Here is a 22,825-nt window from a genome sequence, read left to right as displayed (position 1 = left end):
TTAAGGGACAACATGTCCACAGCAGCCATCTGCCATTCAGCTGTTCTGGGATTAGGTTTCTTCATGTGCGGCCGAATACAGCTTCTCTTGTTAGCTGCCTCCTTCCCCTCCTTCTAAAGTTGTAGAGCGCGATTTGTTTTTTTTCTAGAAGTGACACTAAATAATAATAATAGTATAGTTATTAGAAAGAATAACCAACACAACATGCTTATATTGGAGGGAACGGAGCATGAATCAAACACCCATCTATATGGTAGCTCGATCACACGAGACTAGAAGGATGGAAGTTACACATCAGGAGCACTGGGTGCCTGGAGGACACAGACCAGGAGATGGCTCCTTACTTACTAAGCCACCAGGTTCCTTACTGAGGCTAAGGACTGCAAGCCTCTTTACAGGATCTTCCTAGTCAGCAGATCAGGGGACCAAAGAGGGTCAATCACTTTCTGTTCTCCCTGCATAACCCCCAAGGCCTGCTGCTGTCCTTCAGCCTCAGCCAAAGGTCACCGAGGAGAGTGCTGGACAGCTGCTCCTCAGTGCTCGGACCGACTGTCCTCCTTCCAATTATAAAAACGTTCCAAGTATTTTTACAGCACTTTTAGTGTGCAAAGTACTTCGCATGTATTGATGTAAGTCTGACAATAACGCTGTATGGGAAACAGGTGCTATTATCCCCACGTGGCAACCGAAGCAGAAAGGAAATAGCTGGCCTAAGGTCAGCTCATGGCAGAGGCAAGATTTGAACTGGGGGAAGTTCCAGTCCGCAACTTGGGGTCCAAACCTATCCAACTTTTCAGCCTCAGCATGGGAGGCTCAAACGCAGCCTTTTGCAGCCTCAACGCAGCCCTGAGGTAAAGGAACAAATGTTCCCTTACCTTGAGGAGTCCTCCTTGACTGCACCCTCACAGGATGCAGCACATGCCCCATTGGCATGGTTGCATGAGTGCGGGTGAGTTAGACAGGATTGGGCCCTCAGTCTCTTAACCACCAGACTCATCTAGACCACACCAACTCCTTTTCTTCCTCTACTCTGTCCCCTTGAATATTCTTTACCCACAAGATGCTTCTCTGGTTTTCACATTTGGGTCACACACAGACACAGCAACTGCTTGCCTCATACCTGCCAACCTCGCCCTCCTACCACAGTCAGAGCTAGTCTTCCTTCTGTGTAAATTAAGGTTTCTCTGAAGGAACCTAGCCGGGGGGGGGGGAAGGTGGACAAAGTTCTCCAGATCCAAATTTTGCCCCTCATGCTACCTACCCATCACTGCTTCAGCATTTTGGCACAACCCAGGTAGTAAACACTCCTGGGGGGGGGGAATTGGCTTCCAGACAACCTGAGATGGATGTTTACTGAGCTCAGACGTCAAAAGCTGATTAGCTGACTTTTTGTTCAGCGACAGTTTCATGTCATGATTGTATTAGGGTTCTGAGGGCCCAATGGGGCATGTGCCACATCTTGCAATGGGGGAGCAGACACGGAGGCCTCCTCAACCTTAACTCGGGGCTGCATTGGCCCTGGAAAGCTGGATAGGATGGAGCCCTAAGACAAAGAAACAAACCCATGGTGGAAACATTTGCTCTGTCTGGGAAGTTTCCAGCATTCCACAGAAAACCTCTGAAGAGAAAGATTTCTACACATGTCCCAGCACGTTTCTCCCCACCCCTCAAGCTTTTCCTGTCCTGGAGTGAAAATGTCCGGAAATCTTTAGCAAACAAATTAAGTTTGTGACATCCAAAATCTCCTTCCCACTTTCATCGCCAGAGTTAAGCCAACGCTCAGTCATTTGAAACAGTTTTAAATCTGGAAAATGATGAGGAGAGGAAGGGAAGAAAGTCTTACTTCAAGAGATAATGAAATGGGAGAGACAGGAATTGGTCTCTGTGCTTTTGAGTTATCAAAGTACTTCATATGCACACTCTTGGGGCCCAATCCTATCCAACCTGCCAGCACTGATGCAGCCGTACCATCAGGGAGTGCACAGCATCCTATGGTGAGAGTCATAGAGGCCTCCTTAAGGTAAGTGAATGTTCATTCCCTTACCTTTCCAGTTGCATTGGCGTTGGAAAGTGGGATGAGATTGGGCCCTTAGTAACCCTACAACAACCCTGCAAGGACAGGCCAATGCTAGAGAAAGTGACATGCCAAAAGCTAGCTTCTGTGTGGATAGCAGAGGTGGGATTCAACCCAAAGGCTTCCCACCTCCCACTTGAAGCTGCCATCTGACATCAGCTTGTATCACTTTCAGGCTAACCATTTAGTATCTGAACCAGATACGAAGCGGTAGGGTATTTGCAACTCTGGAAACTTGCTGTTGATTTCTAGTTTGTAAGCCAAAACTTCTTTTAAGAGCCACAAAACAAAACACTCAGTCCCTTTTTCTCTTCCAGGACTGCCTTCCCCGCAGCCCACATGCCAGCACACAGAGCCACAAACTCCTTCAAAGGGTGTTTAGGAAAAGCAACCGGAAAGCATTCCGGGGTGAAAGCCGAGCCCCCTTCATCAGCTTACAAAGTCACATGGCGTGCCTCTTCACTTGCAAGCTCTTTTTCGACAGGCAGAGATTTACAATCTGGGCGTGACTGCGGTAAAAAGGGGGATGTGGCTCTTTCACCCCTCCGGCAGGCAAGGCTCCTTTCTTGGCTACAGATGAGATCAGCCTCAGGATGGTGTCATTATATCCCTTTCCCAGAGCTGCCCTTTCCTGTCCTCGGCCTCATTGGGGAGGCAGCAACGGTCTGTAAGAGTCGTGTCAATTTGGAGGAAATTTCCATTCCACCTTTGTACAAACTGATGGTGTGGCTGCACTTGGGAATACTGCATGGGGCTCTGGATGAACCTGGAAAAGGCATAGAGAAGAGCAACTACGGGTCTGATCCTATTCAACCTTCCAGCACTGATGCAGCTGTGCCAATGGGGGCGGGGTGGCAGTCATGGAGGTAAGGGAGCATTTGTTGTGTTCCCTTACCTCCTTAAGGGTTGTGTTAATGCTGCCATTGGTGCTGTAAAATTGGATAGGATTGAACCCTACATCTTGTAAAGGTTGGGGGACCTTTCTTTGAAAGAAAAGGCAGACATGGTTGGGGGTCTTCAGTTTAACACTCCTGTCATCTCTTTTTCTAGAAGACAGAGGTCTACAAGAGGTGGGCACAATGCGGAAACCATGGACAGCAGTGTTTTTCTCCCCCCTCTCATAATACGAGAAGGGTCAGAAATCCAGCCAGACAAAAGAAAAATCCTCCTTTGCACAACATACCAGGGTGATGCGGCACTCCCTGTTGCTGTCTGTCATGATGGCCAATGGCCTAGATCACTTTAGGAGGAGGAAAAAGTTTCTCAATAGCTTTTCATCATGACAGTTACACAGAACCTCCAGATTCCAAATCAGTGTACAATTGCTAGGAGGCAAAGAGGATAGCGCTTCAGCCTTCATGCCCTGCTTGCGTGCTTCCTGTAATATTCTATGGGCTTTCTCTCAGGAGGGGCTGCAGCTCAGTGGCAGACCACCCGTTTTGCATACTGAAGGTCCCGCAGGCCAATTCAAGTACAGCTGGGAAGGGCCCTTGTAGGCAACCCTGGAGAGCCACTGCAAGTCAGACGAGACAATACTGAGCCAAACAGACAAGGGTTCCGACTCTGTTAGGTATGTCCTACATTTCAGTCCGGCTGGTAACTATGAAAAAACAGTACTGGACTAAACAGGTCCTTTACCATGATCCAGCAGGGCTTCCCTAGTTCAAATGAAGCTCAGTCACACATCTAACATTCTTACAAGGCCTCTTTTCTGCTCTTCTCTGGAATAATCAGGCAAAGACATGCCTACTCTCTGCATCCATGAGGATGGCCCCTCAAGGCACCATTTTTCTCAAGTCTGGGTGAACAAGACAAAAGTGGAACCCTTTTTTGTTGAAACCGCGATGCCCCCAAACTGCCTCTGGGCATCATCACCTGCTTTAAAACATTGTGCCTTCACCCTGGAACAAAAGGAACTTTGGAGAGGAGCTTGCAAAAGTCCAAGGGCAAGGGAGGACTCTCTGGATGTTCTCCTTCCACCCCACAGAATGCTCCAGGCAAGGAAACTGAACTGACTGAGGCCACGAAGGAAGGATAGCTGAAAACAAGAGGGTGAGCAAGTGACAGAGAGATGCTTTGTTTAGCTCCCAAAGGGTCTCTCAAGTAACACCGTGTGCAATTATTGTAGCATAAGGGTGGATTTACACAAGGCACTTTGGTCCACTTGACCATGCTTGCCTAGGGTATCACGTCTTGTAGATGGCCTTGCTAATTTGCAACGTAGGCAAAAGGGATGGCAGACACAAGAGGCACCTCAGAAAGCATCCTAGAAAGTTCCCTTGAGAGGAAGGTTACCTTCCATCCCCCTCCAGGGGAAAATAAATTATGAAAAAACCAAAGTTGCAAATGTATGCACTCAGGCTACAGAAACACTTGCAGGAACATAAACCGTAAGGAGGAGACACTCTAAGTGCAGCTTGGACTCTGGTATTGAAAAATGCAAAGATTATGGATTTTAGTAATGCAGAAGGTGAAGTGTCAAATCCAATTGGTATGAAATCTAGTAGGTGGGTATACCCCTTTAACACAGCTGACAATGGGATAGGAGAGCAATAGATGGTTTGAAAAATCGATCACATGACTAGGATCAACTAGTGTTTGGTGGTTGTACTATAAATTGAGCAGGGACTCGCCGATGATATTATCTCTTTGTTCTTGGGAGATCTAGCGGGTAGTTGGTCTCTCTGATGTAGGGGTATGCTTTTAACTTTCATTTTGTAGGTTTTAGCCTTCTATTTTTAGGTCCTGTGGGTTTTAGCAGCTTTCAACTTCTTTTCTTTTTACCTTTGATAATGCACTTCATGGGTAAGGGTAAAATGTCAGGTAAAATGTCAAACTTGCATGGAACCTGGTCTAGAACCTCAAAAACTTGTAATTACAAACAAAAATTGCAAACAGCATTTATGTGTGTACAGGACTTTAGCTGTGACTTTGACAGCAAGGGGCACTTGCCTGTTGAGGCAGGAGATCTTTGTTCTAGACCAGCCCCACATGCCTTCTGCCCAGTGTCCAAAATTGGGAGACCCTTATTGCATCATGAGTATAGAATCGCTTTTTTAAATGTGGATATATATTTTTTATAAATAGGAGTTTATCACCCAGCCAAGTAGGTGCTACAAGAGGGTCTGATCCAGATCAGGGCCACAGCAGAGGCAAATAACTACCCCCGTCAGGATTAATGAAACATCAGACATAGTTTAATCCCGAGGAAGTGAAATTTGGCAGTCAATATCACACTCAGTGCTTTTTCAGGTTTTTTGCAAAGACTTCTTTCTAATCACTGTGTACATTACACACAACAGTTTGAAATGGGTTCTAATGCAGTAATGTTGAATATTTATTACTAATGCAAGTGAATTTGATTTTCGTAGCTGGCAGTCGCTGCCAATCAAGTTGTCCCTCAAGAATTTGCCCCACAGCAAGCTGCTGGCTTCAGAGCTTCCGGATCATTCCGTGCATATCCGACATGCTTCCAGTGACAGCTGCCTCTACTAGACAAAACCAAGCAACAATTCAGTACTGAACTGCAACTCCTAAACTCCTAAACCTAAGTGCTGGGGCACACTTAGGGCCCAATCCTATCCAACTTTCCAGTATTGACGCAGCTTCAATGCAACCCCAAGGTAAGGGGGCATATGGTCTCTTACCATGTGGAGGCCTCCTTGACTACCCTTCCACGCAGCGCACACTCCCAATGGCATGGATGCATCAGTACTGGGAAGTTGGGTAGGACTGGACCCTTAGTGAGCAGAGAGAGAACTGCCCAAGTACAATGAGAGGGACTGCAATTCTCCACGACATGGAAACCTCAGCTATGGTATTCGCATGTAACCAAATACACTAGAATTCTGTCAGCACCTCCTGAATTTTTAAAAAAAATAGCAACAAAAGCTGCAACATTTGGTCAATTAATTGATAGCATTTGTTAAAAAACTCTTTGATACGACTCAAAAAGATTTTGTTTTTCAAAACTGCAACTATTCTCAACATGAAAACCGAAGGTAACAGGTGGTGTCTTAGAAGTGGCGTCCTCCCTTCTCTCAGACAAGCAGGTGGAAAAGCCTCTTCTAAGATATCTTCTAAAAAATAAGGAGATTGTCTCAAGCTCTTCTTTAAAATTCAGAACTGTGGTTTATAGCCACGCACAAGGTACACAATGCATTCACTGGCAAAACCAATTGAAAAGATACAACTAACCAATGACGATTCTTTAACTGGGCAACAGCCTTAATTAACATTGTGTGCTCCCAGTACATTTATAAAGCGCCATCAGTGCGCGTGGTGTTTTGCACAGAGCGAAAAGACAAGTCCCTGCTCCAAGGGGCTTACATCCTAGCTACTGACACAAGGGAGGAAGGGAGACAAGGACAACTATCTGATTGTTTCAGTAACTTACGCTTAGGGACAGTAGGGAGAGGTGAATAAGGCATGGTAACCAAAAGCATAATAAAAAAGGTGGGTCTTAAGAAGGGAGGTGAAGGAAGTTAACGAGGAGGCATTAACAGGTTTTCCCAAAGGTAGTTCCAAGCATAAGGGGCAGCAAGAGAGAAAGTACTCTGAGGGAGCAGGAGACATGGGACTCATTGTGCAGGACACAGTCATCCAAAGGACCAAGGGTGGTCGGGTTTGAGGAGCAATGATCACAGTGCAGGAGGCAAGGCCCCAGAGAACTTTGAAGCTTGTGCTGTATCTGGGAGTGGACAGGAAGCCAGTGAAGGGATTTAAGGAAAGGAGAGACACAATGAGAGATGAATAAGAACATAAAGAAGAGCCCCACTGAATCAGGCCAATGACCCATGTAGTCCAGCTTCCTGTATCTCACAGCGGCCCACCAGATGCCTCAGGAAGCACACAAGACAACAAGAGACCTGAATCCTGGTGCCCTCCCCTTGCATCTGGCATGCTGTTGCACATACACATCACAGCTTCTAACCTGTGATGAATGATTTGTGAACTGGAGGATTGGGTGGAGGTGGGAGGGGCTACAGTGAGCCATTGAAAGAGTCATTGGAAGAGGAAGCTGAAGCAGTCAAAGCGAGAGACAACTAGTGCCACGAACTAGAGTTTTTGCCAAGAGCCATTCTTGCAATATTGTGAAGAAACGACACAATTAGGCAACAGAATGAAATGGGGGAAAAAGAGGAATTAAAGCTCAAGCCAAGACTTGGTGCCAACACGAGGTGTCATTGTTGATGGGTGAGCACAAGGCAAGGCAAGCTTGAGGAGGGGGGAATCAATAAGAAATGTTGCCTGGGACATATTTAGCTCATCTTTAATACTATCTCAGCCATATCTGCAACAGCCTCGCAAGGGAATCACAACGTACTCCTTTGGGGATATGGAGTGTAATTATTCCCAAGTCACTGTAATGTAAGGGACATTGGAAGCAAGAAGGTTGTGGGGAGAAGTATGGGAAGCCGCCTTCCCCACAGCTGTGAATGGAAACATTCAGACACATCCAAACAAAGCTCTCTTGGTCTGTTTACTTTTTTTTCCTACCGACTCTCCCCACCCCTTTTTAATGCACACCTCCAGGGCATGAGTCCAGAAGAACAAGAGGCCTTGTTATCCTTTCTGCTCAGCCACGTTCCAGCAATGAAACACTCAGGGAAAGAAAGCATCAGGAGGTTGGAATGAATCCAGCATCTCAGAGAAAAAAAACCAGAGAACCAGTTCAAATAAAGAATACCTTACAGGGAAGGAACACTCCAAACCCTGCACGTCCCACAACTGTGGCTACTATACTACAGCTAGACTGTTGATGGAGCCTCGCTATCAGATCATGTGAATTCAAGTCTTGGGTGAACTCCATTGACTTCCCATTCATTTCTGGGTGCTATTTAAAGTGCTGGTTGATACCTTTCAAGCCCTGTATGGTTTGGGCCCTACATATCTAAAGGATTCTGCCCATTTGTTAACATCTTTTGGAGCTGTCATGCACATAGGACAGGGCCTTCTCCGTTGTGGCCCCAAGAGTTATGGCTCTCTTGCAGGGGGGGATCATGGTGCCCCCTCTTTTCCGTCCATTAAAAAGGCCTTGAAGACCCACCTTTCCATTTGGAGGGTAAGTGGGAATCACTCAAGAGTAGTGGGAAATTCGAGAATGGTGCTGAACATGCATTTTTTGTTTGTCTGATCTGTAGTTTAATGTTTTTAAATTTTAAATATAAAATGATGGTGTGGTTGGCCAACTTGAGGCATATGTGAGAAGGCAGAATAAAAAAAATACCCTCGGCAAGCCCCTATCAACTATCAAAAATATCATTCCCATCAACAGCTTTGCAGACTGTATCCTATTTTCTTTGTCCCATAGAACTTAGTAGAAGCCACAGAGGTTAGCCCCACTTTATGTATATATTCCTGCCCTGGTTCCTATTTTCTGGTCACACTATATAAGACAGGCATGTCAAACTCATTTCATATACTGAATGAATAGCATTCGTGGCACCTGCAGAGGGCCAGAAGTGACATCATTAAGCAGAAAGTGACACAGTTAAGCAGATGACGGTCAGACATAAGCACTTTGTTCTCACATAGAAACTATTTAGCTACAAGCAACAGAAGAGAAAATGTGCTAATTTTGATCATAATAATTTCCAGATATGAGAAAATGTGCTAATTTTGATCATAATAATTTCCAGATATGACCTACAAAATTGAGGGTCAGAAACGTTTTTCCCAAACTTTAGGTGGTCTGATATGAATTTGGGGTGCCAATTCAAAAATGGCATCCGTTTTGCCCTATCACGTCTGGTTTTGGAGATATAATATAACCTCATTAGTGAATGGTTCAAGCACCTTCCTCATGAGAAAGCTGCTTGAACCACTCACTAAAGAGGCTATGCCGTGTCTCCAAAACTAGATGTGATAGGGCAAAACGGATGACATTTTTGGAATCAGCACCCCAAATATAGCCAGGAATTGGTGTAACGTTTAAGGAAGCAAAATGTGTGTTGGCCTGTGTTATTGCACTAGGACAGCCCAATTATAACAGGGGCCAGAGAAATTGCTTCCAGGGGCCACGTCCAGCCCATGGGCCTTACGTCTGACACCCCTGATACAAGGTCTCCTGCATATAAAACAAGCAACATGGAGATTCAGAAAACTCCTACTTAAGCAGAATTCAAAGGAAAAAAAGCAACACCAAAGGGTGAAATGGGAAGAAGAAAATGAATCGGGCTTTTGTTCTACCTTGGATGCCGTAGAGTCGATTCAGATGTGACCGCCTGGCTTCATCAGTATATGGAACTGCTAGCCAGGGCATCTCACTGAAATACTGTTTGAAAGAGTCCTCTGACCTAAAGAGGAGAAAGAAAAAGGAGCAGTGCTTTACTGATGCCACACAGAACCAAGTCTGGATTCACAGCGAGGTCAGCCAAGGGTCAGATCTCTGCAGAGGAAAGCACTTTTGATACAGCAGCATCCTTGGTGCTACCTATCAAAAAGAACCTCTGCTGTTCAGAGAGAAAGGAACAATGGAAAAGTTTGAGGCTTCAGGTAAGGCTAGAAATGGCCAGTAGCAGGTTTATGCCAGGATTTTAGAAAAATGTGCCAGGATATAAAAATCTAGCTAATGACACCTATTTTGTATATTTATAAAAGTCTACTAATCAGAGGGGTGGCAAAGTGCTATGAAACCCTACTCTCCGATACCATGAATCATGTTCAGGTGCCTCTCAGGTTTTAGAGATTCTAGCAGGCATCACCCATAAGCTTCCAGGACAATTTTTACATCCATGAGGGCTAGACATTATTAAAAAAGAAATAAATGAAAATAAAACCTGCACAAGCCAATGAAGATACACTAGCCATTATAAAACCTACCTCTAAGCTAAATCTCCACTCAGAGCATCTTGTCCTGAGCAGCAACACTGCCTGCCATGTTTCCCTGACCTCCAGTCCGACCTCAACTACATCTCCTACTTCTGGCCACCCGCTTTTGTCTGTCTGCTCAGGTACCCAACCTCAGCAGGTCTACAAGCATGCCTTCATTTTATGTCTACCTACAGCAAACTGAACTCTCCAGCTCTAGTCATTCTTGGAAATTGGCCAACACTTGACACTCATAGCACAATCCCAAGTGCTCGCTCGGCTGGTGAAGTGGTCACTGGACCGGTCCAGGGCGGCACAAATGCGCTGTAGAGCACGTTCACAGCACCTGGAGAGGAGGCTGTGCCAGTGGAAGGGCCTGCACCACCCCACTGATGATGCAGTCAAAGCACCCAGCCGCCGGCGCAGACAGGTAATGCACAGAATAGTGCAGGGGCATGGGGAGGGTGGCAGGGAGGGGGTGTTTCTGATCGGTGGAGGGCGGAACAGGGGCAGAACCAGCCTAGAAGGGGGCAGGATCGCCAAGGTCTATCCTGAACCCCTTTTCCCAGGCTAGGAAACCCTACATGGAGCTGCTCAGACTTCTGCCAGCTACATAGCTGATGGAGATCCAAATAGCCCCATGGGGCTGGCTGGAGCGTTACTCGTGGTAAAGGAAAAATATCCCCTTATCCCCAGGAGACCTCTAGCCAGCTCCCAGCTAGCACTGGATAGGTGCAAGCCATGCAGCCAGGCTGCACCAGCACTAGTTAGGACTGGGCTGGTCTGTCAGTTACAGAAATGTGGATGGCACACAGCCCTAACCCAGGTTCTGCTTCTCTTCTTGCAACTTCTGCCCATGCAACCAGTCACCTATCAATCCACAATGCCCAACAAACATCAGGTCACCTTTTGCCCTTTGGCTTCTGCCCCCATGGCCTTGTAGTCACGGCCTTCAATGGCAGAGCCTTACCTGTCTGCGCTAACAAAGACAATCTCAAATTTTTGTCCTGCTTCCTTGATCTTCCGGTAGGATTCCACCAGGACCCGAGTGAGGCTTCTGCAGGGAGGGCACTGCAGGATATATACACAAAAAATACGATAATATATATGCAACATAGTAAGCAATTAGTAGAAATCATCTACAGCTTTTCATGATTTTTTCCTTGAAAACCACAGAATTCAAAATAATAAGACCCATGCCAAATTATAAACTGAACTAACCTATTACCAATTAAAGCAAAATTAACAGATCATAACAAGAGCTACTTATAGACCATCTATTTCTATCTTGCAATCAACCACATTCTGGTCAATGTTTTGGTGCTGCTTTATAGCTGCTAGAACCGGAGCGCCCAACTAGGGTATTTTCTTTACCCATCTGTCAATAGATATTTCAAATTCTGCTGAAGGAGAAGCTATATGTGATATTAAATGAGTCACTGGCCCCGACATGCTTCAATTTGCTCAGAAAACAGTCCACAGATTCCTCCTCCCATTAAAAAAAAAAAAAATCAAGCCTGCAGCAGGGGGCTTTAACCCTACACTCCTGTCCAAATCCCATCCCCCACCCAACTGCAGTTTATCACTGGCAAAAGAGGTCACACTGGAACCAATAGGAGTGTTTTTTTCCCAGGGGGAGGGGGCGAATAAGGATTGAACTAGATTGGAATGGATAAGGATTGGGGGGGTGTGAGTGTAAATAGGGGGGTGTTCGCATAAACAGAATGCTAGATGCAAGGAGGAGGTAGTGAGGTACAAGTATCTTGTGGTCTTGTGTGTGCTCCCTGAGGCATCTGGTAGGTCACTGTGAGATACAGGAAGTTGGACTAGATGGGCACTGGGTCTAAGAACGTAAGAACAGCCCCACTGGATCAGGCCATAGGCCCATCTAGTCCAGCTTCCTGTATCTCACAGTGGCCCACCAAATGCCTGATCCAGCAGGGCTCTTCTTATGTTAACTATGGTAAAGGTGGGGTTAGAGCTTCCTTGCTCTGTAGTCCCAACCTGTGGACACTTATTAGGAACAGCAACTTGAAGTCAAATACTGAGGCAGAAGGGAGATGGCGCTCCTTAAGTAGGAGTCTTCATTTGCTAGCCTTCCCTTCTAATTAACGACATATGAGCTCTGGCTGTGGTTTCTCAGTAGGAAGGGAAGGGCCCTGTGCACATGGCTCCACCCAAGAAAGAAAACTGGGCAGTTACTCACCCAGTGTGCGGAGAAGTACACGCCAACGTGGGAGCCCTCCAGGGTGCTGCTGTCCTGAGACTGGCCGTTATTTAGGAGTAAGGGCCCAGCAATCACCTCACGGAAAGGCCTGGGACCCCAAGGAAATTCCAAACCTGAAGTAGATGGGGAAGGTAAAGGAAGAAGCAGAGAAAAACATCAAGGGTGCAAGGGGTACCTTTACCCACATGGAATAGCCTTGTGAAGAATTCCTGGGTACCTTCCTGGGGCTGGCCCAAGACCTCCTGACTCCAGGGGTGATGAAGCAAATGTCAGCCCCCCCTCACCTAGCATGCACACTAACCTAGCATGTTCCTCCTCCTGCTCCCATAACTCAAAACGGAAGAAGAGCAGAAGAGGAGAGACGAGAACATGGTGGGCTACAGCTTCTCTGACACTCCCTAACCCATAACTTTCTGCTATAGTTCCTCTCCTGCTTCATTCCCCAGTCAATTCCTTTCAAATCCAAAGAGCAGGTGAGGAAGGGGCAGACAGGGGCAAATGCCCCCCCCCATTAATCCTCCACCAGCCCACAAGCACATACACCATTGGCCCTAAAAGAACCGTGGCCAAGGCTCAAAACTATAGGGAAACCCAAAAGCCACAGTCTGGGAATGTCTTTATTAGGAGAGATGTTTAAAAACAGTGTTATTTTACTCAGAAGCAAGCCCATTGTGTTCAGTAAGACTCAGGCTGTAATCCTATCTTACTGACCAGAAACACACACCTATATTTATTAGGATCAAATAAACTGGTGAGCAGCAATAGTGGTGGTCCTGGCTCCAGTGCCGCCTGGAGCCAGTAGCACAAAAAGCTCCCCCTCCCCAAATATCCGGGAAACCCTCACTGGTCTTGTCTAGAGGTCTTCTGACAAGACCGCCCTCAGAAGGCCTCAGAAGGCCTCCAGATGCAACAGGTGGTGGAGTGTCCAGATTTCCGGAGGGAAGGAGGTGGATGGCGGCAGCACCCCTGCAGGAATGACACCCAGGGCATTTGCACCATCAGGTACACTAGTGAGCAGCAAGCTTATGAGTTCTCCACAGCTCTTCAATAAGCCGGATGTAAAGCAAAGCAGGAAAAAAAGGCAGGGGGAGAATGGGGCATGCTGTAGAGCAGGGGTGCCCAAACCCTGGCCCTGGGGCCACTTGTGGCCCTTGAGGGCTCCCAATCCGGCCCCTGGGGAGCCCCCAGTCTCCAATGAGCCTCTGGCCCTCCAGTGATTTGTTGGAGCCCACACTGGCCCGACCCAACTGCTCTCAGCGTGAGGGCCACTCTTTGACCTCTTGTGTGAGTTGTGGGATGAGGGCTTCCTCCACTGCTTGCTGTTTCATGTCTGTGATGCAGTAGCGGCAGCAAAGGAAAGGCCTGCCTTGCTTTGTGCAAGAACTTTTATAGGCATTGAGCTATTACAAGACCTTCACTCATTCATATAACATCATCTTTAATATATTCATTTATGTAAACTTATGTAAATTTATTCAAATTTTAAATGTAAATTAATTCTTTCCCCCCCCCCGGCCCCCGACACAGCGTCAGAGAGATGATGTGGCCCTCCTACCAAAAAGTTTGGACAACACTGCTGTAGAGCCTTGAAGTCTGCAGTTACAAAGAGTCTTGAAAATGGGCTAAGGAGTTCTGCAGACTTTATTTAATTGGCCTCCATTTTGCCAGTTTTTACAGCATACACCCAGGGCTAAAGGGACAAAAGATACAACAATGGCTGTTTTCCCACTGTTAGAAAATACAAAACCTGACAACATGGAGGGGAATGTTCTGCCAAAACTGATGAGTGCTACAGTGAGGATGGAGTAAGTGTATTGCCTCATCTCCATCTCTGCAGTATGCAGATGGACCTCGGGGACCCTGGTCCATGAGGATAAGCTGGGAGCACCTCTGCTTCCCTTTACAGCATGGCCATCTTACCTTCTGGGTCATCTCGGATTACCAAGAGGCCATTCCGGCACACAACCTTTCCCGTAGTGGCATCTATAAATATCAGCGAGGGAATGTTGGAGACTCGGAACTTGTTCCAGAGTTTCAACTGGAAAGAAAAAGAGGAGGAGTTGCGTGGTAAGACACTGAACAGCAAGATGGGAAGTTAGATTTATAGCCCTTGTACCCCATCTCCTCCTCCTCCTGTTCAAAATTCAAACTGTAAGCCCCTCGGGGCAGGGACTTGTCTACTGCTCCTCTAAGTCACTATTTCAGCAGGACACTACAATAAAGTCATTGTTATGCTAACAAAATGAAAGGTACCAGAACACAGTTATTCTCTCTCTCTCTCTCTCTCTCTCTCTCTCTCACACACACACACACACACACACACACACACACACACAAACACACACAAACAATTCCTTCCATGCTCCAAGCAAGGCTGGGCTTTGAACCTGGGTTCTCAGGAGCCAGGAAGGAAATATGATAAAATTCAAATCACCAAGGTATGGAGTGTGTAGAAGATTCAGGAGTGATTGTACACAACACACCCACTTTATTCTATGGAACCCCAGATGCAAATGGTGTTTTACAAAGAAAGAAATGACAGTCCCTGGTCTCAGGTGCTCACATTCTGTACAGTACAAGGGAGACAAGGGAGTCAAGGGGAGGGGAGCAGAAGAAGGGGAATATGATGCATTAATTTCAGGTTCATTTCCCATAACATAAGATAAGGGGACTTCATAGACAAGAAAGCCAAAACACAAAATTCTAAGGATAAATCTAAATACAGATAACCACATGATTATCTGTACATGTGTTTTCCAAGCCTCTTCATTTCCTCCCCCTCCCCCCACAGAGAAACCAAAAGTCATGTGATTTGAGCTGCCGAGCTCGATCTGAGCCTGGCAGAGACCATGGATGGATGCCCATGGCCTCTGCTGAGCTCAGAAGACCCTTCAGCGGACGGGTGTTAACCCGTATCCGTGGTTTCAGCTATTTGTGGGGGCTTCCAGAATGGAACCCCGCAGATAAGGTGGCACGCCTGTAGCTCCTTTTATCCATCTTAAATGGCTCACCGGTCAGTTTCATTGAATGACACCCAGTTCTAGTATTAAGAGAGAAAAGGACAAACTCTCTATTTCTCTATCACGCATAACTGCAGAGGTCTCAAAAAGGAATTTGAAAAGGAATCAAAGCAAAGGGGAAGTGCAGGGGAGACGCTAGTAGTGGGCTGCAGCACCTCCAACATTCCCTGTTTCTTTCTGAATTTAGGAAGTGGAAAAAGGAGGAAGAGGAGTGGTGGAAGCAGAGGCTGGAGTACCACTTGGTTGAGGGGAGGGATGGCAAGGTATTTGAAGCAGCAAAGTGCCTTGCAAGACAAGGGAGGCACCATGGCAGCAGTTGGCACACTGTCTCCGGAACTGGGAGGTCTTGGGCCAGCCCTGTGACTTTGCAAAAACGCCACGTACATTCATAGCACCCCAGAGAAACAACCGCTTCCCAAACAGCTCCGGCTAACATTAGCAGCCCTTAAGAGATCCAGGAGGATTCATGGGTATAAACTGTTTAAATGGTTGAATCACCCTCCAAACCAAGACAAAACTATGTCATGGAGTGGGGGGGGGGGGAGGCAAGTCTCTGGCGTCTGCTCAAAACAGGACTCTTGCCAGAGAACAAGAGCAACACCATCCTTTTAAACAACATTTCCAAACTTTTATAGGGTTTCCGCGGTCTTTGGAGCCGCCTCAGAAAAGTGTTTGCAAAATGCTCCGGCATCAGCCGCCGCAGTGTCCACTTAAAACGGCTAAATCCTTCTGTTTATTTGGCCAGACTTTGGATCAGCCAAGGCAGACTAAGGCATGCAGCTGCATCAGCTTTCATTGGCTGGGGCGGCCCGAAAGGGCTTCTCCTGGCACTACAGACCAGCAATGCTGCATGAGCTCAGACACTGGAAAGCTGGAGGGCTTGGCATGGCTGGGTCTCGGGGAGTCTCTAGGGAGAAAGTTCAGGTTTGCCGGGTGAGGGGAGGGAGAGGGACCAGCCAGCCAAGAGCATCAAGAGGTTGCGTCAGGAGAAATAAAAAACTCCATGTTCGCTGCATCCTCTCAATGGATTTGTGCCTCAATCACGTCAAACGGAGCACTGAAAGAGTTGTGAGGTTTTAACCGCTACATTTTTACCAAGTGCTCTGGTGATGGAACTATTTGTTAATCAAATCCCTCAGTGAAAAGATGGATTCATCCCTTGGATGACTAAAGGGATTTTTTTTAAAAGAAAAAAAGGAACAATTTTCTAGCCAATAACATGGCAGGGAAGAATGTCATAATACTTGAGGTTTCTATAGAGATTTTCCTGAGTATTCAAAACACTTCACATTTCTTGTGCAGTTCTCCTTACAACAGCCCTGTAGGACAGGCTAGTTTCGCAGTTCTCCATATTGCAAGGAGGAGACGGCCAAGGGAAAGTGGCTCGCCTATGGGTCAGATTCGCTATTTTGGTAAATGCAGGATTGCCCCTGAAAATGGCAGTCCCATTGCAAGCTCCCTTGCTATTTCTTCGTCGAGCGCTGGGATCCCCAGTTTGGTGGAGACTGCAGACACCACAGGAACTCTCAGATGAAGGTGGCCACTATAAAATGACTGCAGAAGAGGGAGAAGCTAGACAAAAAAAAAATGTGCATTTCTTATACTAAATCCACACACATGCACACACCCTTCCATCCTTGCTCCATCCACATGACACTGCTACACCCGTGGTCTCCTCACCTTGCCTCAATCTACCCTGTTCAGTGTGCTGCTCTTTGAAGCCCTGTTTGGTGCAGGGCATGCTTGTGTTCTGAGAAGGACAGAGTGGAACAGGATGCACCCACTGAGCTCTCCATCATTCCAATCAGTGTGCAGGGTACTGTTCCAATATGCTTTCCACAGAAAAGCAGCAATTCACCATAGCTATGCAGGCCAACAGAACACAAAGCAGAAGACTTGGAAAGCAATTCAAGAATTTTAGCTGATTAACCATCTGTCTTATAACTGACTGCATGTCAGTTCATTTGCATGCTATCAATAGCTTGCTGAGACATTAACAGTAGTGTTTCATAACTTACAAAAGCCAGCTGTGATGGAGGCTTTCCATCACAGAGGCAGTGGTTCCCAAGAGCCACAGGTTCCCCCCCCCCACACACCCCCATTGCTGAGCACTTGTGCACTCTCTCTCACAGATCTGTTCTTCCCCTCCAAGTGGCAGTGATCCTTATGTCTCTATAGCCCCTCCTCTTGCAGTCTTCAAAGCCTAGGAAGCAGGACAGGAGAAGGAGAGTGACAGAGACCTAGAATGTCTCCCAAGAGCATTCAACACTTCCATCACCAATCTGCTCTCCTCCACACACTTGCTCTTTTGCCCTGTTCTCCTCTTTTCAAAAATGGGCCAGAAGCGCAGAAGGACAGAATGAGACTTTTCTGCAGAAGCACACATGGCCTCTGGGACACCAAGCTCCTCACAAAAACCCTTGACTTCCGACGAGCAGACTTCCCTCAAATGAGGAGGCTGGTTAGAAGGAGGTTGAAAGGGAAGGTAAAAAGAGTCCAGAGTGCATGGAGGCTGCTTAAAACAACAGTAATAGAGGCCCAGCGGAAGTGTATATTGCAAAGGAAGAAGGGCTCCACTAAGTCCAGGAGGGTGCCCGCATGGCTAACCAGCCAAGTTAGAGAGGCCGTAAAGGGCAAGGAAGCTTCCTTCTGTAAATGGAAGTCTTGCCCTAATGAAGAGAATAACAAGGAACATAAACTGTGGCAAAAGAAATGTAAGAAGGTGATACAGGAGGCCAAGAGAGACTATGAGGAACACATGGCCAGCAACATTAAGGGGAATAATAAAAGCTTCTTCAAATATGTTAGAAGCAGGAAACCCGCCAGAGAAGCACTTGGCCCTCTGGATGGTGATAGAGGGAAAGAGGAAATAAAAGGAGACTTTGAGATGGCAGAGAAATTGAATGAGTTCTTTGCATTTGTCTTCACGGCAGAAGACCTCGGGCAAATACTACTGCCCGAACGGCCCCTCCAGACCAAGGAATTAAGTCAGATAGAGGCTGAAATAGAAGATGTTTCAGACCTCATTGATAAATTAAAGATCAATAAGTCACCAGGCCCTGATGGCATCCACCCAAGAGTTATTAAGGAACTGAAGAATGAAGTTGCTGATCTCTTGACTAAAATATGCAACTTGTCCCTCAAAACGGCCACAGTGCCAGAGGATTGGAGGATAGCAAATGTCATACCAATCTTTAAAAAGGGAAAGAGGGGGGACCGGGAAACTATATGCCAGTCAGCCTAACATCTATACCGGGTAAGATGGTGGAATGCCTCATCAAAGATAGAATCTCAAAACACATAGACGAACAGGCCTTGCTGAGGGAGAATCAGCATGGCTTTTGTAAGGGTAAATCTTGCCTCACAAACCTTTTAGAATTCTTTGAAAAGGTCAACAGGCATGTGGATGCGGAAGAACTCGTGGACCTTATATATCTGGACTTTCAGAAGGTGTTTGACACGGTCCCTCATCAAAGGCTACTGAAAAAACTCCACAGTCAGGGAATTAGAGGACAGGTCCTCTACTGGATTGAGACCTGGTTGAAGACCAGAAAACAGACAGTGGGTATCAATGGGCAATTTTCACAATGGAGAGAGGTGAAAAGCGGTGTGCCCCAAGATTCTGTCCTGGGACCGGTGCTCTTCAACCTCTTCATAAATGACCTGGAGACAGAGTTGAGCAGTGAGGTTGCTAAGTTTGCAGATGACACCAAACTTTTCCAAGTGGTGAAGACCAGAAGAGATTGTGAGGAGCTCCAGAAGGATCTCTCCAAACTGGCAGAATGGGCAGCAAAATGGCAGATGTGTTTCAATGTGAGTAAGTGTAAAGTCATGCACATTGGGGCAAAAAATCAAAACTTCACATATAGGCTGATGGGTTCTGAGCTGTCTGTGACAGATCAGGAGAGAGATCTTGGGGTGGTGGTGGACAGGTCGATGAAAGTGTCAACCCAATGTGCAGCGGCAGTAAAGAAGGCCAATTCTATGCTTGGAATCATTAGAAAAGGTATTGAGAACAAAACTGCTAATATTATAATACTGTTATACAAATCTATGGTAAGGCCACACCTGGAGTATTGTGTATTGTTCTGGTCGCCACATCTCAAAAAGGACATAGTGGAAATGGAAAAGGTGCAAAAGAGGGCAACTAAAATGATTACTGGGCTGGGGCACCTTCCTTATGAGGAAAGGCTATGGCGTTTGGGCCTCTTCAGCCTAGAAAACAGATGCCTGAGGGGGGAGATGATTGAGACATACAAAATTATGCATGGGAAGGATAAAGTGGATATCGAGATGCTCTTTACACTCTGACATAACACCAGAACCAGGGGACATCCACTAAAATGGACTGTTGGGAGGGTTAGGACAGACAAAAGAAAATATTTCTTTACTCAGCGTGTGGTTGGTCTGTGGAACTCCTTGCCACAAGATGTGGTGACAGCATCTGGCCTGGATGCCTTTAAAAGGGAATTGGACAAGTTTCTGGAGGAAAAATCCATTATGGGGTACAAGCCATGATGTGTATGCGCAACCTCCTGATTTTAGAAATGGCCTATGTCGGAATGCCAGATGCAAGGGAGGGCACCAGGATGTCTCTTGTTATCTGGTGTGCTCCCTGGGGCATTTGGTGGGCCGCTGTGAGATACAGGAAGCTGGACTAGATGGGCCTATGGCCTGATCCAGTGGGGCTGTTCTTATGTTCTTATGGGGGGGGGGGAAGAGAGAAGCAAAGGTGGCGGCTGTCACACCATGAAGTAAAGGGAGAGTAGCATTTGGCACTACACCTCAGATACTAGGAGGTCTTGGGTCAGCCCCGAAAGAGGATTTTATCTGCCATATTTATCTGCTGCTATTTTGCTGTCATTTTTTACAGCTTCTTAAAAAAATATGTTGGTTTTTAGTGTATTTTATGTTACCCCATTAGTCGCCTCTGGTGTTTTAACGCAGGATTGAAAGGCAGAATATAAATATTGATAATAAATACAGTTTGGAGAGAGCAAGAGAGAAAACAGAACCTATATAAGGTAGTTTCACATGTTCATCTGGATAAGCACTGTAAGACATACACCAGATTGGTGTGGGAGCCATGAAAACTGTGGCTAACGGGAATAGCGGGTCTTTGTCGGCTGGAACAACAGACAGCAGCAGACAGACAAATGCATCCTGCTTTGAGTTGTGAAATTCCTAAACGATGACATATTTTTGCATATTACTTTGTTCTCCTCCACCCCACCCTGGGGGGGTTGCTTTTTTTGGGGGGGGGGACAGACGACACCAACTCCCACCAGTAAAGCCTAGGTAACTTTGCGCTTCTTTGTTCCCAGCACATAAAATGGTGAGGGTAAACATCACCGTAGCAACACAGGATCACTTGTTCTTTTTCCATGAGCTGAAAGGGAGGTTGACATTTTTACTTGTGGTTGAAATTAGTTGTTGCAGTAAAAAGGTGTCATCTGATAATGCTAAGAAACTCACAGAAAAGAGGGGGGCTTTTTTGGCTCCTAAGCTATGAAAACCACTTGTCCAAAGGTCAAACATTCTGTAGCTTGCTCACTTGGCAACCTGGAAATGCCATAGCTCAAGGTTAGCACATGGCATCAGGCAGACATTTTCACAGTGGGCTGAAGGGGAGGGGGAGAAGAGAGAGAAAAACTGCACCCCCCCCCCAGAGTAGGGGTCATGCTCCCAAAGTAGTACTCAATGAGGTGCCTCTCTGCAGCAGAAAATGAGTAACCAACCAATGTTCACCTTTAAGACCACATGTTCACAGGAAGAATAAAACCACACATTGGAATCCCACACATTGATTGACGGACTGCTAGGAACAATTAGGTTTTTTATTGCTTCCATTTGGTCTCATTTTATTCATTCATATTTTTCAAATACAGCCCTCTGTCACTGCAAAACTGAGCCTCTGGATCAGGAAAGACACAGAGCAAGAGTTCTGCTAAGGATCTTGGAGCATGAGCAAGTTCAAAGAGGGTTTGACTTGCTTGCACATGTGTTATATCAGTGTTTCTCAATCTTTGGGTTGGGACCCACTAGGTGGGTCACATCAATTACAGGTTGGTCCCCAGTCATTTCAATGGGTATTTTAATTTTAATATATTAGACTTGATGACCAAGATATGTGACTGCATTTGGAGAAATATTACAGGCATTTACTTTTAACAGGCTACTATATATATTTTAACAATGATAGTCAATGGAGCTTCCTCCAGGATAAGAGCGGATAGGATTGCAGCCTTTGGGATATTAGGGGATTTTTAAACAGCAACTGCTTGGGAAGGTTAGGAGGGTTCCTCTTTATTTTAAATATTTTTTTAAACATATACCTATTGTAATTTTTTTAATTACTTGATTTTGCCATATTGGGATGTTAAAATCTTCTAGTTTGATGATGTCACTTCCTGCCATGACGTAATTTCCAGGTTAATAACTTCTGGTGGGTCCTGTCAGATTGTCACTCTAAAAATGGGCCCTGGTGCTAAAAAGTTTGAGAACCACTGTGCTATATCAATACAACATGCTGCTTTGGAAATGACACCCAAACATTTATAAGCAAGAAATAAATCCCTGAGATAAACAAATACTTCAAAACCTGGTTTCTACCTTTCATCCTGATGCATTGCAATGTAACCAAAAGTTGCACTATTATTTAGCATCTTTATATATCCTGCCTTTCTTCCTTAATGGAGCTCACAGCAGAATACAGTACATGGGATTCCCACAAGGTCATCCATACAGAGGGTGTCCAGATCTAAGCCCAGACCTGTTTGTCTTCAGCAATGTGATTGTATCATGTGCCATCATGAGACTGTGCCTTGAATCCCCAAGTTTGCTTCTCAGGTCCCCCTAAGTCAGGGGTGCTCAATAGGTGGATCGTGATCTACCGGTAGATCGCGAAGCAAAATGAGTAGATCGTGGAGTGCCAAACCCCCCCTTCAGGTGCCTCTGGGAGGAAACGCCAGGAGTAAAGTAAGGCCCATTGTACTCAATGGGGCTTACTCCCAGGTAAGTGTGGCTAGGATTGCAGCCTCACAGCCTAATCCTAGGCATGTCTACTCAGGAGTAAGTCCTGTTATACTCAGTGGGGCTCAAGGTACACCAACATACATTGTACATATAAATGTTATATGTTATGATGGCGCGAACATTGTAAAAAAAACTCTGGTAGATCTCCGGGCCTTGCTGGGTTTCAAAGTAGCTCTTGAGCCAAAAAAGTGTGAGCACCCCTGCCCTAAGTTGTATACAGCAACGAAATCGGCTTCAACAATAATTTTCTCAGCTGTACCGATCATGCAACTTGCCCTCAAGATTAGGTGGTTGTGTCTATGAGGCGAAGCAGAGGGTTCACTTGAAATTACAGAAGGTCATGTTGGTCCATACAGAGAAAAATCAAAGTCAGCCCTTTACTGGGACCACACAAAAAGTAGCAAAGTCACAGGTGGCAAGCTTCCAAATCCTATAAGGTCCTTCATTATGCAGATCAGGGGTCTCCAAACTTTTTGGCCAGAGGGCTGCATCAAATATCTGGTATGGTGTTGAGGGCTGGAAAAAAATTTAAATATTAAATTTAAATAAATAAATTAGAGATGGAACTTAGATGAGTGAATAAATGAATAAATGGGCTCATTCATTCAACCTCTCTAGCCCTCAGAACACCCTCCAGACACAACCAGAGCACAGCTC

The 22,825-nt window shown here is 46.1% G+C and overlaps 1 protein-coding gene across 1 annotated transcript in view; it reads right to left on the bottom strand.

Annotated features, from left to right (window-relative positions):
* Nucleotides 1-22,825, bottom strand: part of NXN (nucleoredoxin) — an 89,157-nt gene that overhangs the window by 16,956 nt on the left and 49,376 nt on the right. Inside the window, exons 2-5 of the mRNA XM_066635748.1 lie at nt 14,034-14,151; nt 12,093-12,226; nt 10,857-10,957; nt 9,266-9,372 (exon numbers count right to left, since the gene is read on the bottom strand). Coding sequence (XP_066491845.1) covers nt 9,266-9,372; nt 10,857-10,957; nt 12,093-12,226; nt 14,034-14,151 — 460 coding nt within the window. The remainder of the gene's footprint in view (nt 1-9,265; nt 9,373-10,856; nt 10,958-12,092; nt 12,227-14,033; nt 14,152-22,825) is intronic.

Source organism: Tiliqua scincoides, chromosome 8 (assembly GCF_035046505.1).
Source record: "Tiliqua scincoides isolate rTilSci1 chromosome 8, rTilSci1.hap2, whole genome shotgun sequence".
In the NCBI taxonomy this organism is placed as follows: Eukaryota; Metazoa; Chordata; class Lepidosauria; order Squamata; family Scincidae; genus Tiliqua; species Tiliqua scincoides.
The sequence above is the reverse complement of the archived record's forward strand: the minus strand, read 5'-3'. Positions and strand labels throughout refer to the sequence as shown.